This window comes from Seriola dumerili, unplaced genomic scaffold, assembly GCF_002260705.1.
Source record: "Seriola dumerili isolate Sdu_G_001 unplaced genomic scaffold, Sdu_1.0 BDQW01000160.1, whole genome shotgun sequence".
In the NCBI taxonomy this organism is placed as follows: Eukaryota; Metazoa; Chordata; class Actinopteri; order Carangiformes; family Carangidae; genus Seriola; species Seriola dumerili.
In genome coordinates, this window is record NW_019174415.1 from 909,540 (window position 1) to 927,994 (window position 18,455).

General features: G+C 41.3%; 2 protein-coding genes across 2 annotated transcripts; one reads left to right on the forward strand and one right to left on the reverse strand.

Moving 5' to 3' along the window:
• The first annotated feature begins 530 nt into the window (after nt 1-530).
• On the forward strand, nt 531-13,855 carry LOC111226417 (mitogen-activated protein kinase 9-like). Its single transcript, XM_022751550.1, has 12 exons — nt 531-726; nt 5,816-5,962; nt 7,307-7,436; nt 7,880-7,938; nt 8,267-8,405; nt 8,836-9,001; nt 11,017-11,088; nt 12,088-12,270; nt 12,698-12,822; nt 12,923-12,986; nt 13,340-13,411; nt 13,609-13,855. The coding sequence occupies exons 2-12, from the start codon at nt 5,847-5,849 to the stop codon at nt 13,743-13,745; spliced, it is 1,263 nt and encodes a 420-aa protein (XP_022607271.1). The 5' UTR covers nt 531-726; nt 5,816-5,846; the 3' UTR covers nt 13,746-13,855.
• LOC111226418 (rho GTPase-activating protein 22-like) lies at nt 13,853-17,682 on the reverse strand. Its single transcript, XM_022751551.1, has 2 exons — nt 17,000-17,682; nt 13,853-16,132 (listed from the first exon to the last, which is right to left on the reverse strand). The coding sequence occupies exons 1-2, from the start codon at nt 17,491-17,493 to the stop codon at nt 15,895-15,897; spliced, it is 732 nt and encodes a 243-aa protein (XP_022607272.1). The 5' UTR covers nt 17,494-17,682; the 3' UTR covers nt 13,853-15,894.
• Nucleotides 17,683-18,455: the final 773 nt, after the last annotated feature.

Consider the following 18,455-nt stretch of genomic DNA (forward strand, 5'->3'; position numbering starts at 1 on the left):
ATGGCCGGGGACATTTTTCTGCATTGAGTAACCTACTTTTACCTATGATACTTTAAGTACATTTTCTTGATTATACTTACATAGGCTACTTTTACTGAACTATCATTTTGAATGCAATCTGCAATGCATCTTTTATTTCTAATGCAGTATTTTACTGAGTGGCATTAGGCCACCACTTTTACTCAAGTAAATATAAATAAAAAGGAAATATGAATCGGTAATAATAATTTCATAGGTGTAGCATAAGCACTGAGGTCATTCTGCTGCATGTGTAAATACTTTTGATACTTTTAAGTTGCCATTTTGTGTATTTCCAGTGCAGGGCTTTTCGAAATTGATCATTTATTTATTTACTTCATTAAAGAATCTGACTACTTCTACCGCCACTAATCTTATATACCGATATTAAAATCGTTAAGAATCAGGACAAAAAGTTTTTCCAAAGTTTTCGTGGAAAAAAAAAAAGTTTGCGCCCACGTATAATGTGCGTGATGACGTCATCCGCATGCTCGCTCTCTGCTTGTTGTGGCGTTGCCTTCCTCCGCACCCGTCCCTCCGCGCTGCCGCTGGAGTTAGCTAGGAACCGGAGTCAGGTCTCTGTCGTGACAGCCCGGTGGGCCGTTCTCCTAAACTTTTCCAAGTCTCGGTTGTGCCTGGAACACGGAGAGAGTGTTTTATCTGTGTTTTAGATGCATGGGAGTGCCCTGGGGACAGCGAAGGGAGAAGGTAAGTGTCGCTGCTGCTGCTGCTCCTGCCGCTGCCTCCTCCTCTGCCTCCTCCTCTGCCGTCCGTTGGTCCGTCCGAGCTCTCAGTTCAGCCCCGGCCTGACTACCGCATTGCTGCCGACTCAAGTGAAAAAGACGGGGAGAGTAGGCCTCGTTAACTTTGTAACCTCCCAAAGGCGAGGTGAATTTAACCGACGTGTATGTTAGTGTGACTTCAGTTGTGTGAACCGATGATTTCTGACTGTGTTAAGCCACCGTGTGCCAGCGGTGCTGCGGCCGCGGTGTGTCATACACGGGTGACTTCATACCTCTGAGTGAGTGTGTCTGTGTGTATTTTATAGTAGACATGCGGCGTGTGGAAATTTAAAAAAAAAAATGTCCGTTTTACACCCACGTCACATCATAGGATTGCCAGTTTACGTACCATACCCATAGACCCCCGCTGATCGCTGATATACATTTAGCCAATTGAATGATATTTTTGTAGGCCGAGTGTGCTGTGGTTTTCAATACCAGTTACCACTAACGCAGATGTAGATGTTTGAAAGCTAGTGCTATATTTCACCTCCATCTAGTTTATGTGGAATGGTATGTCAGGGGCAAGTTTCAGCTTGTCGTCAGATCAGACGTCATGTGTACACGGCTTTAATCTGTCATGGCTAAAGTCTGAAGCATGTCAAAGCATAAACAGATTGGCATAGGTTGTGTCAGAGGACATGCACAGTTGGATCATACATATACATACGGTACACACATGAAATGATACCAGGAGTGTCTATAGTGGTACTGGAATCATTTCCCATTAACACATCTTTAACATCCCTCATCCTCTTTAAGAGACTGGTCTTGCAGCCTCAACAGAGATCTCTAGTGCAGCAGCAGCAGCATACATGTAGTTTTACCCGCCCTTGCTGTGTGTTTTGTAACTCTGCTACATCAGGGTGAGATGCTGAGTCTCCAGGCCATGCTAATCTGATATCATAGCCAGCTCACTGACTCCCATCCAGCTCCCAGCTGAGAGCAACAGCCATGACAGACCCAAGGGCTGGACTGGACTGATCTGGACAGTCACCATGATGATGTGCTTGGGGTTGAGGATGTTTGTGTGAAGGTCACTTCTTTTATCAACTCATTCAATACAAAATCATATTTTAATAAAATGATGGAATAAGATAAGACAAGACAAGGATAGGGGTACAATGTACTTGCTTCTCATCTTTTCATTCATATTTCTTTTGTGACACAGAATTAGTACTGCAATAAATTAAGCACAGCCTCTTTAACTATTCTGTTTTCTGACAGTTTAGCCATTTGCCAGTGTATATCTGTTTGATATTTTTATGATGGAACATGTTGCACATGTTAAACACCAATCTCAGTTCCCTAAAACTTACTGAAACTAAGGACTTCATTTTGCATTAAATAAATATTATGAAATGGATTTGGGGCTGCACAATTGGGGCAAATATAATGCAATTGTTTTGGTTCATACTGGCGCAACTGTAGCCGCCTGTCCACATGTTTAAGTGTCTTTGAGCAAGTGCACTGGCCCCCATATGGCTTCCAGGTCTGTGTATGGGGAAATCTGCTTTGGAAAAAAAAAGTGGTTGCTTAATAAATTTAATTTATTTTAGACTCTCAGATTATTTTTATATGTCTTATTTATTTTATAATATATATATATATTATAATATATATTATAATATATATATATATATATATATGATCAAAACTACAGTCTATGTCTGTAGTTAAATATAAATGAAACTGGATCAATGATATTCCCAAAGAAAAGCAACCAGCTCTACATAGGAAACACAGTTACATTACACTGGCAGGTTGTCTTTGTAGTGAAAGTGCTCTAGCATGCAGCCTTAATGATGTTTGGGAAGCAGAGATAATCGCAGCGTTCTCTAAGGAAATGTTTGTGATCATGAGGCCGTTGTGCCTTATAAACTGGCAGTTTACTGGGCAGTTTTTTTGTTGTGACTGATCTGGCATACGTAAGGAAAGCAAAAATCCTGATCACCATTATTAAACAATTAATTGTCTGAGAGTTGTAACATTTGGTTTGTGGTTTTCCTCAGTGCCTGCCGGCCAGAACTATAACAGGTGTCTGCTCATGTGTCGGGCTGATTTCTGAGCTTGCACGCAATTTTCATTTCACTTCAGTTGTTCCCTGTCAGTGTTTGTATATTTGTGCTGAGTCAAGTGTACATTTAGCCTATAGTCACCCCTAGCTTGACAGCAAGTGAAAGATTGTACATATGCTGTGCTTGTTGTTGCTGGAATGGGTTTTGTTTATGATTAATGACCCCCTCATAGTGTTATTTAGCTTGATGTGTGTTCTGTGAATCAGTGCAACAGATGTTTAGGTAAAAAAAAAATGAAACGATAAGAGTCTATATTTTTGTCAGAGGGTTTGCTGGATATTTGTTGCACAAGGTGTTCATGTGCTGAGTTAAATATGTGGCCTAGAATCCACGCTGCATTTCAAAGAAAACTTACACTCTAATTTACCACAGCCAGCACCTCTGGTTTCCTCTGCACCTGTATTTTAGAGGTTTATGTAATCAAGTGGGGAAAGCTCTGCCTGCATGTCATAATCATAATATTCATCAAAAATATAACTGTCAGTACAGTTCAGTCCTTTAGTTGGTATCTCTTTGAATAGGCCACAGGGAAGATGGGAGAAAACCAGAAAAGGGCACAGGAGTGAGGGAATGTCAGGAGCATAAAAGAATGACAAAGAAAGACAAAGCCAAGGAAAATGGAAAGAGTGAGAGAAGCATGAAGAAAGTAAAGGTCTTTGCAGCTCTCCCCTTGGGTGTAGTGAGAGGGAGCCAGCTGGATGTGCATGTGAGAAGGAGAAAAAGGCATAGGAATAAAGTAGTGATGAGAAGGATTCATTTTTCATCTGAATAATGGTGCAGTTGCAGACCCACACCCAAAAGAGAAAATATGGCATGTTCAAGCAAGATAAGATAAAAAAGAAAAAAACCTGGGTAAGAAAGGAAACAAACAATTCAGAATAAGCCAACAGAGGAAATAAACAAGATGACAAGCAGAGACCCCGAGATTTGAAATCACAATCAAATGAGGACATACGTAAAAGCACAGCGGGAAATACTTCACTGAGATGCATGAAATAACAAGTCACTGTAGTTGTAATGAAAATGAATGAATGATAGTAAGAGGGAGGGTTTGTGTCTTTGTGGTTAGCATATGCTAATATGTGTGTTTGAAGAAGAGACATGAGGGACCATGTGGAGTTCATTAAATTGTTTTTTCATTTATTTTTTAAGAAGAATATTATTGAGGCCAGTGAAGTGACAGACTTCACTGCACGATAAACATTATTAGGTTGTTATTTAAGCATTTTCATAGTGACAGTTCATTATTACTATCTTTGCTATATCCTTATATAGTGCATATATATAGATATATATATAAAGAACAGGAATGAGCAAAAATAATATACATGTTTTCCCTTAATTACTCAAAAGTTCCTACACATTTAAGGCTAATTTCACCATTAAATGTTCACAGTTTATTGGTGCATTGACTTTTAAGTTTTTTGTCAATACTGATACATCGGTCAAAAAATATTAAGGCTTTAACAATTCATATATTGATACTTTTTACTACATTAAAAAGTATCAATATATGAATTTACTACTTACAATGGCAAAAAAGTCAGATTTTTAACTTAACTCTTAGTTATAATATGTGTGTGTGTGTGTGTGTGTGTGTGTATTTGTCTAAGAGAAAAAATCTAGTTTTTATCTTTTGTTAAAAGAGAATTGCCTGCTGTTCATTCTTTTGTGATACGAAAGAAAGAAAAGCCACTAAATATGACCATTTTTAATGTGATAATAAGCAACATTTGAGTGTACTCAAATGTGTAATTGATTGTCAATAACACAGTTAATTTTCTGTCACTCCACTAATCATTTCAGACTTAAGGCTGACACAAGTCGAGCCTGTCAACTGACAGCTGCTCACTGCTCACACACTGCATTTCTTTTCAATGCTGTCATGGTGACAAAGCTGAGACAGACTTTTCTAGCTGTGATCAATCATAACCTCCCCCCTGCCGCTTCTGTCTTTTTAGTACATTGTCTTTCTGACCATGACAACCAACGAGTGCTTGTGTCCTTGCTTCCTGTCAAACAGAAAAAGCCAAAATATCAGACTCCATTTGACCTGTGGCTGTTTTCTGAAGGAATGACAAACAGCCACGACTGTTGCATAGCTACACAAATGTGTGTCCTCGCCCACGTACACACACACACACACACACACACACACACACACACACACCCTGGCAAAGAATAATCCTCCTCCTCCACTTCCTGCCTGAGGAATCAATGCTAATATTGCTATTCTTTTATAAACACTGTTCACATAACATATCTATTAACATGTTTTAACTACCATGTGCTGATGGCTGTGTATACACTGTGTGTATACACAAGCTGGATGCAGATCAAGGAATAATGAGCATGCTCAAGCCTAATGCTGTCTGCATGAGTGTGTGTGTTATGTGTTTACTGAGCATGAATGTGTCAGCATGAGTTTGGAGATGGCAGTGAGAGCCTTAGGAACTCCAAGCTGTCAGCTGCCTCTGTTCTCCACTACACACTCACCAAAGCATTTGCAGCCTTGACTTCAGCTCCAGCTCACTGTTACCTTTGTCAGATGAACAAACTGGGCAGAATGTGTTGATAGATTGGTTGGCTGTAGACTGGGCTGAAAATGAGGGGAGAGATGCCAGGGACTGACAGATGGAACCATATTAGGCCCTGCCATTCACTGAGGATCATTTGAGTGATTTAGTGAGCTAAAAAAAAAAGGTTCCGGTTTCTTAACAATGTAATAATTGTATTACACACTGGCTTATTAACATGTTGTAACTCGTTTACCATTCTGCCTCACGATTTAAAGATTGTGTTTACAGCTGCCAGTGCCTGGGTGTTTATCTGTGTTTTTGTTTCTTTTTGTCTGTCTGTCTGTGTGTGTGTGTGTGTGTGTGTGTGTGTGTGTGTGTGTGTGTGTGTGTGTGTGTTTGTGTTGTTGACCTCCTGCAGACAGTGCCGGTGGTCCTGACTGTTCAGCAGGATGAGTGAGGCAGAGGGCCAGTTCTACAGCGTTCAGGTGGGAGACTCCACCTTCACTGTACTCAAGCGCTACCAGCAGCTCCGTGCAATCGGCTCTGGGGCTCAGGGCATCGTCTGGTGAGAGGCTGTACTTTTATTAGCATTTTGCTCATTGTATCACCAGCCCAGGGTGTTGTTGATACACACAGTTCTTCTAATTAGACAAATATATCACTTGCTGCATGATTAAAGCAAACTTTTGCCCTGCTAGCAGTGCGTCATTATTGGCCTTTTTCCCAGCCAACACGTTCACTCATTGTAAAGGGAGAAGCGCAGGTGTAAATAATAAAATTATTGATGGCTGAATTATTTTAGTTCCTGTGTTGTTGGGGTCTTAATATAGTGAATGCCCGCTCACTGTCACACTGCTTTACTGGGACACTTGAATAGAACCTAACGTAATAAATTACAACTGCGCTTTTCCTTCACAAATTAAAATGTCTGCTGTGAAAAGAACTATTATGGCAATGTTGCCTTGTCTGTCTCTGTCCATCACATGAATCCACAGCAAGATATCTTGATAACAATTAGTCCCTAAACATCAAGTTTCCTTTAATTTATCCTGTGAATATCTTCAAGGTTTGAAAAATAATCTTGCCACACTTATAATATCACTTATACAGTATATTCTTTATTAGCTTGTTCTTGTTCTTTATCGAAGCTACATGATATTTACACTGAGCGAAATACTTACACCACACTCTTTACTTTTTATTGCTACATCATTACATTGAATAGAAATGTACAAAATGTCATGTGCATGATTTTTTACACATTTCCCTGTAATTCACATTGATATATTTAGTATTTTTCCACAATTTAAAAGAAAGCTCTATGGGTTTGTTCAGCTGCACAGCATGAGTTTGTACAAACAGTGAGAATAAAGTGTTTGTATCTAAAATTGATATTCATAGTCCCTAGAGGATTGTTTGCAGTGGTGTGGGTAACCTATAAAACTTCCCCCTTGAACAACACATTGGTCCATAACAAAGTATCAAGAAATTAAATCATGAAATTTGCTGTGGATATTATGGTAGCCCACTGACCTGTTCTCTGGCACCAATATGAAGACAAGATCTCTGCTCACTAACGAGAAATATCAAACCTTAAAGGCGGCGTGAGCACATTCACAATGAGCCCTTTCCATTTTGGATACTTCATCAGCTTTTCCTAAGCTCTACCCTAAGGCAAAATTCCAGCTTTGGATACAAGCTCTAATAGCTACATTGCAATGAAATGTGCCTGTACTAATGGTAAGGTTCAAATATAGCAGCTTTTTTTTCAATGATCAGCATTTTCACGTTGCTAGCAGGGCAATAGACTAGACTCTTCCTTATGAAAAAAAAAGTTTTGTTCTGTAAGATGCATTTATTTTCTTCCTTTGTCTTTGGCTGTTCCCTCCTCTGTACGATGTGTGACCAGCTCTGCTCTAGATACGGTCCTCGGTATACCTGTAGCTGTGAAAAAGCTGTGTCGGCCCTTCCAGAATCAGACCCATGCTAAGCGTGCCTACAGGGAGTTGGTGCTGCTCAAATGTGTCAACCACAAAAATGTAAGACTGAATGATGATTTAATTATAATAGAGTCATAATAAGTCATTCAAGGCTGTTTTCTTACATAGATTATACAGGGTGGTAAAAACTGCTGGCAGTCAAATTTAAAATGAATTTAAAATTATGTTCACATCTATTCTGAGTTCAAAAATAGTATCCTTCTGATGTGATTTGCAGTAGGAAGGGGGAAATGATTGGCAGCTAGAACCTTAATCATGTTAATTATCTGTTATTTAAAAAAAATAATAATGATAAAAAAAATACTCTTGAGAAAACAAAGACAGTCACTCTCTGCAATGCTGATAAAGTTTCCTGCTCAGAGTGAGAGAATCCAGACAAACCCTCGTGGTTCTCTCCCCTTAGTTGACTAGCTCTCCACAGTGAAGTGGATGTAGATGGGAGAGTAACAGAGTGGACTAATGGCCTGTCTCTCTGCTTGCAGATCATCCGTCTGATCAATGTGTTCACGCCTCAGAAGTCCCTGGAGGAATTCCAGGATCTGTGAGTGGCAGTGTTTTTTGGCTGCAACAATCTACTCTTTAGTTTCTTTTTCAGTAGGATTCAGAGATTTTAGCTGAAGCGCCTCCTTTCTCTTTGTGTTTTTGTCCATTTAAATGGCATCCCTCTATTAACTCGTCAGCCTCCACTATTGCTCTGTCATTTTATATACTCTCTCTACTTTAATGACTTCTTTGCCTTTGCCGCTGTGTCTTTATATACTATAACTACTTTTTCTTTCTCAGTGGGTCTGTTTTGCCCTTTTAATCCACCACTCTGTCATATTTTTAATACATACTTGACTGTTCTTCATTCCTTCCTGCCCTCTCAGGTATCTGGTGATGGAGCTGATGGATGCCAGCCTGTGCCAGGTGATCCACATGGACCTGGACCACGAGAGGATGTCCTATCTGCTCTACCAGATCCTCTGTGGCATCAGACACTTACACTCTGCTGGCATTATCCATAGGGTAAGGACAAGGAATGATTGTGCTGGGGGGAGAGGAGATAATAAGGCAGACAATAATGTTTTTAAACACTGCATAAATATCTGTGACTTAGTATCAGGCTCAGAAGTAGTATTTCACTTCCCTCTCTGATTGAACCACAACCAACAATGAATGAATTTGCTCGATAATTAGCCATTTAGTCAAGTATTCAGCCTTATATGTTTATTAACATAGTTTTCCATTAGCAGAGGATCATTTCCTTGATTCTAAAATTGCTTTTGTGCTTTGGAACTATGTGGAGGTATTTAACCCTTTTGGTCCAGTTGTCCAAAATAGCTGGAGTCGTTTCTAATCTTTCACCAGCTACCGTCTGTCTAGACATAAATACCTCAGAGGTAATGTTTTTGTTTGAGTATGTTTCTATAGCTTTACAGATTTTCTGTCCCCTCAGGACCTGAAGCCCAGTAATATTGTGGTGAAGTCAGATTGCACCCTGAAGATCTTGGACTTTGGCCTGGCACGGACGGCCTGCACTAACTTCATGATGACCCCCTACGTGGTGACCAGATACTACCGTGCCCCAGAGGTCATTCTGGGCATGAAGTATAAAGAGAATGGTGAGCAGGACAACCAAGCAGCAGTCATAGAACAGTAGTTGAACAGATAAGTTTGGCACCTATAAATGCATAACATGACAATATATATTAGTGTAATACTTTCATGTGTTCACAGGAAGGAAATGACATTCTAGATGCTTAAACACAAAGGTGGCACTTCCCTGGAGCTCCATGTTCTCTTTAAGCCAGTCGTCCACCTTTTTGAAAACCAGCTTGTTGTTGATAGTTTTTCCTTCCCTGTCCAAAGCTTCATCGCAAAAATCCTAGTAGCTGCGGTTCACTGTGGAACGAGCCATCATTATGGTTTGACACAGGCTTCTCATACATTCATTTGAATTTTTAATCTTATATCAGCTAGTATACAAAACATGTATTTTACATAGCATGATGCAGAGGAAAGCGTGAGGTAATTTCGAAACAGAATAATGATTACATTGTTTGTCCAATAGACTTGATTGTTTACAGTACACAGCAGCACTTGAGCAAGCAAAGAAGCATATCACAGCCGAACAGATGGTGCAGGCTGTTAACAAGAATGAGTTTATTGTTCACTTGTTAGAAACCTGCCTACAGTACACAGTCTTCGATCCAGTCGTGCTCTAGTTTATCAAATTTGGTTTTATTGGTCATTGATGGTGACAGTGAATGTCTTCATTATGCTACTACTCTGCTGCAGTGGACCTGTGGTCGGTTGGCTGCATAATGGCTGAAATGATCTCTCACAAAATCCTCTTTCCTGGAAAAGACTGTATCCTTCCTTGTTTGTCTCCTTAAGCTTATCAGCTATTTTCTCCAAATGGAGACCGAAGACACTCAGGGGACATAGTTGTTGTTGTTGTGTTTTTTTAAATCAGGAATAGTTTTCAGGTCATTACAACATGCAGTGTGAGAAAAGGTTTTAGAAACAGTAGTTTGACTAATATTTTTACAGTTATTTCACAGCCAAGAGTATATTCTACAGAAAGCCATGCAAGTCAACAATAAATCCACTGTAAATATTGGGATGCTGTCAAATTAGTAATTTATGCTTCAAATGATCTGCTCTGTCAGACATACAGTGAAGTTGTTCATGTTTTTCTGAACTAGTGTAACTAAAAGTTGATGCATGTAACATGAAACATCACATAGAGGTAGGATTACAAACGGGAAGGAACTAATCAAGCTCTTTCTGTGCCCTGATCTAACAGGAAAGTCTTTTGCCAAGTTAAGAGCATAGCTACAATGATTAATGTAACCTATTTGAATTTTCAAGTTATGATTTTTGCATTGTGTGACTTGCCTGTAAGTCTATTGCAGTGATCTGTGGCCATTATCAGAGCACAGAGAGCTTTCAGCTTTAGTGATAGCGAAATCAAGGGAATAGAGGAGTTAATGGCTATTTGCCGCATATAAACGCTCTAAAGCAAACAGTCAACTCAGAGATGGAGAGAGGGAGAAACGAACAATATCCTACTCTGCTAAGCGCACAAACTCACAGGGAAAGTGAGAGAGCAACAGCTGTGTAAACTGATAAGCAGAGCCGAGGAGAAAGGCCTGGAAGGCTAAGTCGGTTTCCCAAGCCAGAGAGAGAAAAGAAAGCCAGCCTGAAGATGAATATGATGAAAGCGTTCGGCCATGGCACCGCTAGAGGATAGATCAAAATTTTGAGAGTTGATGTTCTGCATATCAATGTTTGTCGTTCAAATTTAAACCAAGGAGCATGTTACTCATCTGTGCAGGTTCCATGTGTCACTTTACTGTATATTTAGTGTGCATTATATTATGTGGTTGATGTTATGTGATAATTTTTATTTAATACCTTTTGTGCGTGCGTGTGTGTGCATGTGTGTGTGTCTGTGTCTGTGTCCGTGTGTGTCCGTGTGTGTCCGTGTGTGTGCGTGTGCGTGCGTGTGTGTGTGTGTGTGTGTGTGTGTGTGTGTGTGTGTGTGTGTGTGTGTGTGTGTGTGTGTGTGTGTGTGTGTGTGTGTGTGTGTGTGTGTGTGTGTACTTGTGTTTGCTCGTGTCCTCTGTTCCAGTGGACATCTGGTCAGTGGGGTGTATCATGGGAGAGATGGTAAAGGGCAGCGTCATCTTCCAGGGCACCGACCGTATCCTCTTTGTACCTCATTGTTCATCCTCCATCACACCTCCATTGGGCATAAAATATCTCATTCATCTTGACAATTTGCTTGTATTATGTTTTTTCCTGCATACTTGTCTGTCAGGACATTTCCTTTGTTATGCCCTCTGACCATTTTCTGTTGAATGGGGCGACTCATGATTTCCAACTGAGAGCTTTCTGTGTTTCCCGCCCTCATCAATGATTATTAATCTGTGGGGTTGCTGTCCAGCAATCTATAATCCCCCTTAATTGATGGAACGAATGGAGTTGAAGCTTTTCACATAATTTGCATTTATATTGGCCATTTCTGTGTTTCTAATGGGTTCAGTCACCTCTTCACTCACCAGTTCCTTTCAGTGACTGTCCATTTACACCTGAGTAGCAGGGTGCAGTGTGATTCTGGGATAGATTGGTTTTCATCTGGGAAAGTAATAGTTTTCTCCTGCATTTGTAAGTCAGCAGGCTTCTTGAATTTGCTTATGTGTATTTTTTGATATTTTCCTTATTAACATAGATGAAGATCCAATCATATTCTATTAGGGCTGAACAATTTGCAAAAAAAAAATCATATTGAAATTATTTTGACAAATACTGCGATTGTGATGAGTCACAATTATAGTGGGGATGCTAATTTTTGCTATAAACTTTCACTGAAAAAATTATGTTCTGTACCAACCAAACTTGTTCCTTGTGGAGAATATGATTTGTAGCACCACAATGCTTTATTAATGGTATGTTGTGACACATTTTACCTTCATTAAAAAATTGCAGCTCCTGCGATTTGGATGTTGGACTTGGCCATATTGCGATTTCAATAATATTTCGATTAGTTGTTCAGCCCTATACTTTATGATCAATCAATCATGGATCAATTCAGTGTATTTCTCACTTGATTCTTTGCCTTTTCATGTGTTCTTTGCATTTGCTTAAATACATGCATTCCCACAATGCAGCAGGATTTTTCCATAACAAGCATGTTGTCCAGACATCGACCAGTGGAATAAGGTCATTGAGGTTCTGGGCACGCCCAGTCTGGAGTTTATGAACCGACTGATGGAGACTGTGAGGAACTATGTGATGAACAAGCCACAGTATCCTGGCGTCAGCTTTGCTGAGCTTTTCCCCGACTGGGCCTTTCCTTCTGACTCAGAGCACGACAAACTGAAGAGTAAGAATTTTGGATACTTAAATACACTTGTTTAAGTCGACTTCAACTTGGTTTTTAAATCTCTTGACAAGAACACTGCCCTGTATGTATAGACGTATGCATAGATTTTAGTGAAAGGGAGCCATTTGTCTGCAGTATATTGATGTTACGAGACAGTTCCTAACAAAATTACAGGGACAAAGAAGCTGAATGCTGGACCTCTTACACAACTAGTTCAGAGAATGACCATGCAGATCTGCCCTAATCTGTGGCATTAAGAGCTAGAGATCACATCACTAAAACAAGAGAACAAATCTTGACATTCCCAGAGATGTTACCCAATACCACGAAGGGAAGTAATCAGTTGAGTCATGAAGACTGCTTGAATGAAGTGATGTCGTAGGCCTGTTTCCATAGTAACATTGCCCTTCCTCTGTTGCCATAACAGCAGGTCAGGCACGGGACTTGCTGTCCAAAATGCTGGTCATTGATCCTGAGAGCCGCATCTCCGTAGAAGAGGCCCTCAACCACCCCTACATTCATGTGTGGTACGACCCTGCAGAAGCCGACGCGGTGAGGCGATTCCTCCACTCGAGACAGTTCAGTGGTTTAACTCAGTGCAGTGGTTGTGTGTGACCTTGCTGTGATACATGTATTTCTCTTTGTTTCACAGCCTCCTCCCCAGATTTCAGATAAGCAGCTGGAAGAGAGGGAGCACACCATCGAGCAGTGGAAAGGTAGGATGCACTGCCCTCTAGGGAAACATATCAGCAGTGCAGCTTAACTTCCTTAAGATTTTAACAAATGTACAGGAAACTTGATTTCAGCTCATGTTTCTTCTATATCTAAGATATTCATGTGATGAACTGTCCAAAGCGCTTGAAGCTGCAGCTTAGCAACACCTATGTTTATTTTCACTTTTATCATGAAAATCCACAGGCCAGAATGGTATGGGCATTCCATTTACGTGCAAATAAAAGCAACATTCTTCCATGTGACAAAACGAGTCTAAAACATGTTAAATCATTCTTTAACCCAGTGTCCAACACAGGAAATAAATTATATAATAAAATGTTTTATTTCTCCTCAGAACTCATTTATGAAGAGGTGATTGACTGGGAGGAAAGGAACAAGAATGGACTAATGAAAGAAGATTGCTCAGGTACGTACATGCACCATCTTCGTTCATTATCAGCTATATTGGTTACTAAACTGCTGTAAGAAGTGCTGTAGCTTCATATTAAGACTAGTTTCCTGAAATATGCCATTGTGGACACATCTGTTGAAGAAATTCACTGTATTAACTGTTATTCTTAATCCTAAACTCTGTATCTCTCCATTGTGCATGTCATGTATCAGATGTGGTGTCAGGTTCAGCCTCCCAGTCCTCCTCAGCCAACGACATCTCATCCATGTCCACGGAGCACACTTTGGCCTCGGACACAGACAGCAGCAGCATCGACACACTGACGGGACCGCTGGACGAGAGTCAGTGAACGCAGCCCATGGCCACATCTGTCCCCACCTCCCATTTACAATATCCAAATATCAGTCAATCACCACCATCCTTTCTTCTGTTTACTCCCTGTCTTCCCATTTTGGATTTTTTTTTTTTTTTTTTTTTTTCTCAAATTAACCTCAATGAATAGGTCTATTTTTCTATTTTCTTTCCCTGTATGATCTGGTGGATCTTGCTGGTCCTCTTCATCTTCAAACTTTGTTTTGGACTGTTGCCTAGAGGTCAAAGCTATCTATGCTATATCTTGGGTCAAAGGTTTCTCTTTTCCTTCTTTGTGGATAATGTTTAACTTGATCAAGTGTAAAGATGTATGCATCCATATTGATTTTCAGGTTACTAAGAGAAGGTGGAGGATTGTTGTTTGTTCTTTATGCCTGTTTTTTAATAGTTTTATTTTTTTAGCGAATATTAAGTTGAGACCAGAGGTTATTGTCATCAAATTAGAGCAGACTCGCACTGAACACAGAGCCAGCTGCTCTCATGCATGTTACGCCAATAAGAACAAAAGCTTCCCGTAAGTCGAGCACACCAACCGTCCGATGTTCATCTGATGATCAAACACTAATCCATAGTTTGATCATTTAGCTTTAGCTATTGCAGATCTCCACAGTGGTGCTTTCTGCACAGTGTTTTTTAATTCATTGGCTTGAGTGATGTGGATTTTGAGCTTTTACTCCTGTCAGTTATGGGAACTTGTGGTTGCAGTGTTAGTTTTATTTCCTGATATAATGTACTGTATGTAAAGATGTCAAGATCTGACATTCATAGTGGCTGCAGACCCTTTCATTTCAAATACAGTAGATAAGGTGTGCTTGTTTTGTTAAGAAACTCAACATATCTGTGGAACTATATATTGCAATCATCCCCATTTGACATAAGGTACTATCAATGTGTATATCAAAAGAACATCATTGTCCTATAAATTTGGGAGAGGCAAAAAAAACATGTAGTATTTATTTTTGTGTTCTTGCAAAATGTTGCACACAATCACCTCGAGGCCCATGGAAATCAAGCCTCTTGTCAAAACATTTTATTGACAGATAAATGCATGGGCTGCTCCTTTTCTAAACCATTCCATTAATACTGGGACAGTAACAAAATGAATCATGAATCAGACATCATGTAAAACACATGCAAAGGCAGTAAAACACAAAAGATGGTGTTTAACTTGCATGAAGGCAGCAACAATGCCTATAAGATACTGTAGTTCTTATTAAAAAGAGAAATCCGTTCAGGTCAGTTCTTTTACTTACAGTACCTTGATGTTCTTGGTTCTGAAAGCCTGTTTGAGAGATGTTGTATTTTTTTTTGCCTTGTAAGCCTATATGTGTGTATGTGTTACCAAATGTACTGTGGGTCACTGTCCTTCATTATCTCCTTTGAATTGTCCTTAAAGACAGCAGTCGCCCCGTCCCTAAAGGCAACATCTATGGAGGAAGTTGGCCCAGCAACAAAAAGCAGACACGTGGTTTAAAATGAGGATGTGACTGTGGAGTCAAAATCTGGACCTTGCAACTGTTAAGATTGAAACTAAAAGATGAACCTTGGAAATGGACTGTGGAGCTGCTTTTTGCTGAACTGATTGCACAGTGTGATGGACATGCAGAAATATGACACTATGGAGTCACTGAGGACTTTCGCACTATGTTGTACACTATATTTTCCTTTTATGACATGACCTTTTTCTTTCAGTCATGCCTTAAATGACCTGAGGAGTGGCCAATTCACTCCCGAACATCTTATCAGATAAGGACTGAGCGTTAGTGTTCAGAACATCTTGTGTGTTTTCCATGTTTAAAAAAAAAAAAAAAAAAAAAGCTCCATTGTATACACTGTACATCTCACACTTTTTGTTCAGTTTGTTTCTCCTTTTATTTTCAGAGATGTCCTGTGTGATTGCAATGACCACAATATTATCACTTGGCCAGCATCTTTGCCCTTACGCAACTAATAAAGTGGACATCAGTGATTCATTTCCTTTCAGTGAAGAAATAGCTGTACATCACTCTAATCCCTCCCAGAGAGAGACAAAAATGTTCTGGCTAGGCAGAGACAAACTACTATACAAGGTACTGTGCATTTCTTTCCTACACATTCATGTCATCACACACCGAACAGACTCTTCTTCAAAAGCTCTTGACAATATGTTCTGTCTTCTTGGCCTCATTGTTCAGCTCTCCGAAGGTGTCAAAGAACTGCTCCATCTCTCTTTGCAGTGTTGCATTGCGTTTTTCTGCAGCACCACGGGCCCTTTCAGACTCCACGATCTTAGCCTGGATAGTTTGGTACCAGTGCCGCTGCTGTGCGAGGCTTGTTTTCAACCGCACAACCTCTACCTGCAGCTCTTCATTTCTCTGCTCTAGGCTTGATGTTGAAGACAAAAGGAGGGAGGGGAAAGGTTACTTGCTTATTTGTTGGTCAATCAATGACATTTAAGTCAGTTGTTGAGTTTGATGCCTGATATGGTTGCAGAAGGCAGAACAGGTGACTTCTAAGTTTGGGTGGAATTGTTCAGTGAAATCTATGTTACTATAAAGAAGGAATTGTCATTTTCCTCTTGTTCTTGCCAACCACTAGCAACACCTAACCTTACACAGAGACTCACTCTATCTATATCAGTAATAAATGAGGTATGTGTTGTGTCTAGGTCAGCAACATGGCCCCTTAAATTAGCTCTGTTTCCAGTGCCTTGTGCTGTTTCTATATGTCAACCACACAGACTGGCTGTTCTCCAACTTATACCAACCGGCTCTTTTCTAATACAAAATATAGGATTCTTTTAATTTGACTTATAGATCAATGGGAAACTCACATACATGCACAAACAGCAAATATGGCACATCTGAGTACTGGATGTGAACCGGTGGCTGTATATGTCACGGGAGGTTTTGGGAAACTTTAATCAGCTGTTGGTGCAATGTGAACTAAACAGGATATAGGGTGAAGCTTGGGGTCAGCTGAGTGACCAGAGCAGCACAGCTGAGTGGACACACACACTTTCTGGCCCTGGGAACATTGTGTTACCCTTCACTGGAAATACACCACAGGCTGCAAAAATTCTTATAGTCAAGTCAGTGAACTGAACGTGTAATACTGAAGCCAGGAGCAAAAGCACATTACATTTAGGACATTTCATTTGACTTTTACATGGTATGCCTACTATGTGTAAGGTGATTATGTGCACTGTGTACTTTGAAATGGAAATGCAAAACAAAACAAAAAGAGCATTACCTGATTATCCTTTCCTCATACTCCTCCCTTTGTCGCATTATCTGCTGTTGGAGGCTGGTGAGGAGGCTGCGCAGGGCGCTGGCAGAGGGGTCAGCCAGGGGTACAGGAGGGGGCACCCTGGGAGACCAGGAAGGCTGCTCTGGGTGCTGAGCTTCAGCAGGGGGCCACATGGCCTGACACTCAGTTGGGCATAGCTGAGGGGAACTTGCTGTAAGGACGTGAGCTGACATAGGGAACTGGAGATGCAGCGTCCGGTCCTCCTGCTTAAATCCACAGGATCCTGAGTCCAGCTCTGGCTCCTGTTCTTGCTTCTTGTCTTGGTCTGAATTCTGGTCCCTGTTACTGGAACGGCTTTCAGCGAGGATGATCTCACAGGATGACCAGGGGCTCCTCTCTTCACTCACTCCATCACCCTCCATCAGTCCCTGGATCTGTTCAGGGGCCCATGCCTGATACATCTGTTCCTGCACATGCTCCTGGAAACCTGTTTCCATTTGAAAGACCTCCTGGAGGCTGTCGGGGGTGACAGCGTCAGGGAGGTTATCATAAAGAGACAGAGCACTCCTGTGCTGCTCACTCTCTGATGTATTGGGACTCTGGTTCAGATGAGCTCTGTTCTCAACTCCCCCACTACCTCCCTGTTCTCCTCCTCTCTCTCCTCCTCTTGCTCTGTTTATGCCTGGACCCAGCTCTGCTTCCCAAGCCTGTCTCCCTTGGCCTCCTCTCCAGCTGCAGTAGCTGTGATCTGGCCAGGCGCCAGGCCCTCTTCCCCCACCGACCAGTGTGGGAACCTCAGCCACAGCTGGGGCCAGAGCAGGCAGAGGGCTGCAGGGGCCTGGGAGTCTGGTTACAGCCGGGCACACAACCTTACTCTCCATTTCCTTTTCCCTGGCCCTCCCTCGCTGGGCAAAAGGTGGGCAGTTGTCGTACAGGGGGTCCGTGGAGCAGGAGCTAGCTGTGGTGGGGGTCTCAGAAGGAAGACAAGGCAGCGCCATGATTCAGCCAAGCACATGGGTCTGCTGAGAGCCTTAGATACAGTAACTGCCCACCCCTCCTCGGTCTGCTGTAACTGGGATTCAAGGCTGGGATTGTGGATTTGGTATGGAGCCTCCTTGAGCCAAGTGCTGATGTGTCATGGGGAGAGGAAGGTGTAGGAGCCCTCCTCCCCTTTGACTGGCTCTCTACTGCACCCTTGACGCTACTGTCTAATGGTAGACAGGTTGTAGTGTGGGCGTACTCAACAGGGACCGTGTGTGTGTGTGTGAGTGTGTATGTCTTTAAGCAGGACTGACATGACATCAGCTGTTACTTTAGCACAGCTTCTGAGGGAGGGACCAGGGTGTAATATAGTCAGGCACATTCCTAAAGACAGTCACACATAACTGCAACCACAGAAATAGACGGTGGCCATGAGCGCAAAGTGTGAAACACTCACAATGAATCCCATAATCTGCAT